Genomic DNA, 1,161 nt, shown 5'->3' with positions numbered 1-1,161 from the left:
TCATGTTCATCTCAGGGATGAACATTACAAGAACAGCAGAATCTCTGAAATCAGACACAAGGTTCTTTACTGAACTGACTGAAGAAAAGCGTCGTGTGGACCTGCAGATCTCCTCTGCTGCAGTGACAGACTCTGCTGTGTACTACTGTGCTCTGCAGCCCACAGTGACAGCAAACACCAAAACTCTGTACAAAAACATTATGAGCAAAGACAACACAATACTCCACAACATCCACCAGAGGGAGTCACACACTGTTAGACTTTAACAGGAGGTCCAAATAAAGTCTACGGTCTTACAACAAGTCAGTTACAACAGTCTTACTACTTACAACAAAGCCACAAAACACAGAAGACTGAATCTACTGCATCAAACATGTGTTTGTGTCTTTCATGATAATGAGAAGTTTAAATTAATGAGAGTTTCACAGAGAAAATCCTCAGACATGCTAACAGAGAGGCTCCAACACTGATCCTTTAAGCAAATAACGATTAAAATATGGATCACTAATTGATTTTATTGACACATGACATGTTTCTCTGTATGCTGACTGTGTTCATTTTTCAAATGAATAAACACATCATTGTTGATCTGATATTTAAAAATGTTCAGCTGGTAAAATGATGCTCACCCATGTAGAGAAGTATGTCTACTAACGAACACTGTGTTTGTGATTGGAGTCTTTTATGCTGTGATTTTACTGAGGTGTACCACAGGGTTCAATCCTAGGTCCTCTCATCTCAACATCCACTAGAGGGAGTCACATACTGTTAGACTTTAACACAACAAACGCTCAAACAACTCTACCAACATCAGAGGACACATTACAAGATAATGATCCCCAGTTACTTTTACTGACACAGAATGTGCTTCTGTGTGAGTTCACTTTGTTTCCCAGGTATTATTCAAATGCAATAATTAATGATCTTTATTATTTATTATTTATTTAGGACATTTATTTTGGGGTTTCCTGCACCTTATAGCTTATTCTGCTGAATTTAACCCCGTTGTCCTCGTTCTAGTGGTAGTGAGACCTCAACACACTAATCCATGTAAAAACAAGATGGCCACCAAGGTACAAAACCTGATCACATTTCATGGATGAAACTTGTTTAAGCTTAATAATGTTTGTAGTTTGATATTGCATACAACTTGGACCAATT

The 1,161-nt window shown here is 37.8% G+C and overlaps 1 protein-coding gene across 1 annotated transcript in view; it reads left to right on the top strand.

The window, feature by feature from the left end:
* Positions 1-326, top strand: part of LOC126409126 (uncharacterized) — a 9,691-nt gene extending 9,365 nt beyond the window's left edge. The window contains exon 3 of the mRNA XM_050075064.1: positions 1-326. Within this exon, the coding sequence (XP_049931021.1) occupies positions 1-266 (266 nt within the window). The 3' untranslated portion in view covers positions 267-326.
* Positions 327-1,161: the final 835 nt, after the last annotated feature.

Source organism: Epinephelus moara, chromosome 21, assembly GCF_006386435.1.
Source record: "Epinephelus moara isolate mb chromosome 21, YSFRI_EMoa_1.0, whole genome shotgun sequence".
Classification (NCBI taxonomy): domain Eukaryota; kingdom Metazoa; phylum Chordata; class Actinopteri; order Perciformes; family Serranidae; genus Epinephelus; species Epinephelus moara.
Note: the sequence above shows the minus strand (reverse complement) of the source record. Positions and strands in the feature narration are given on the sequence as shown.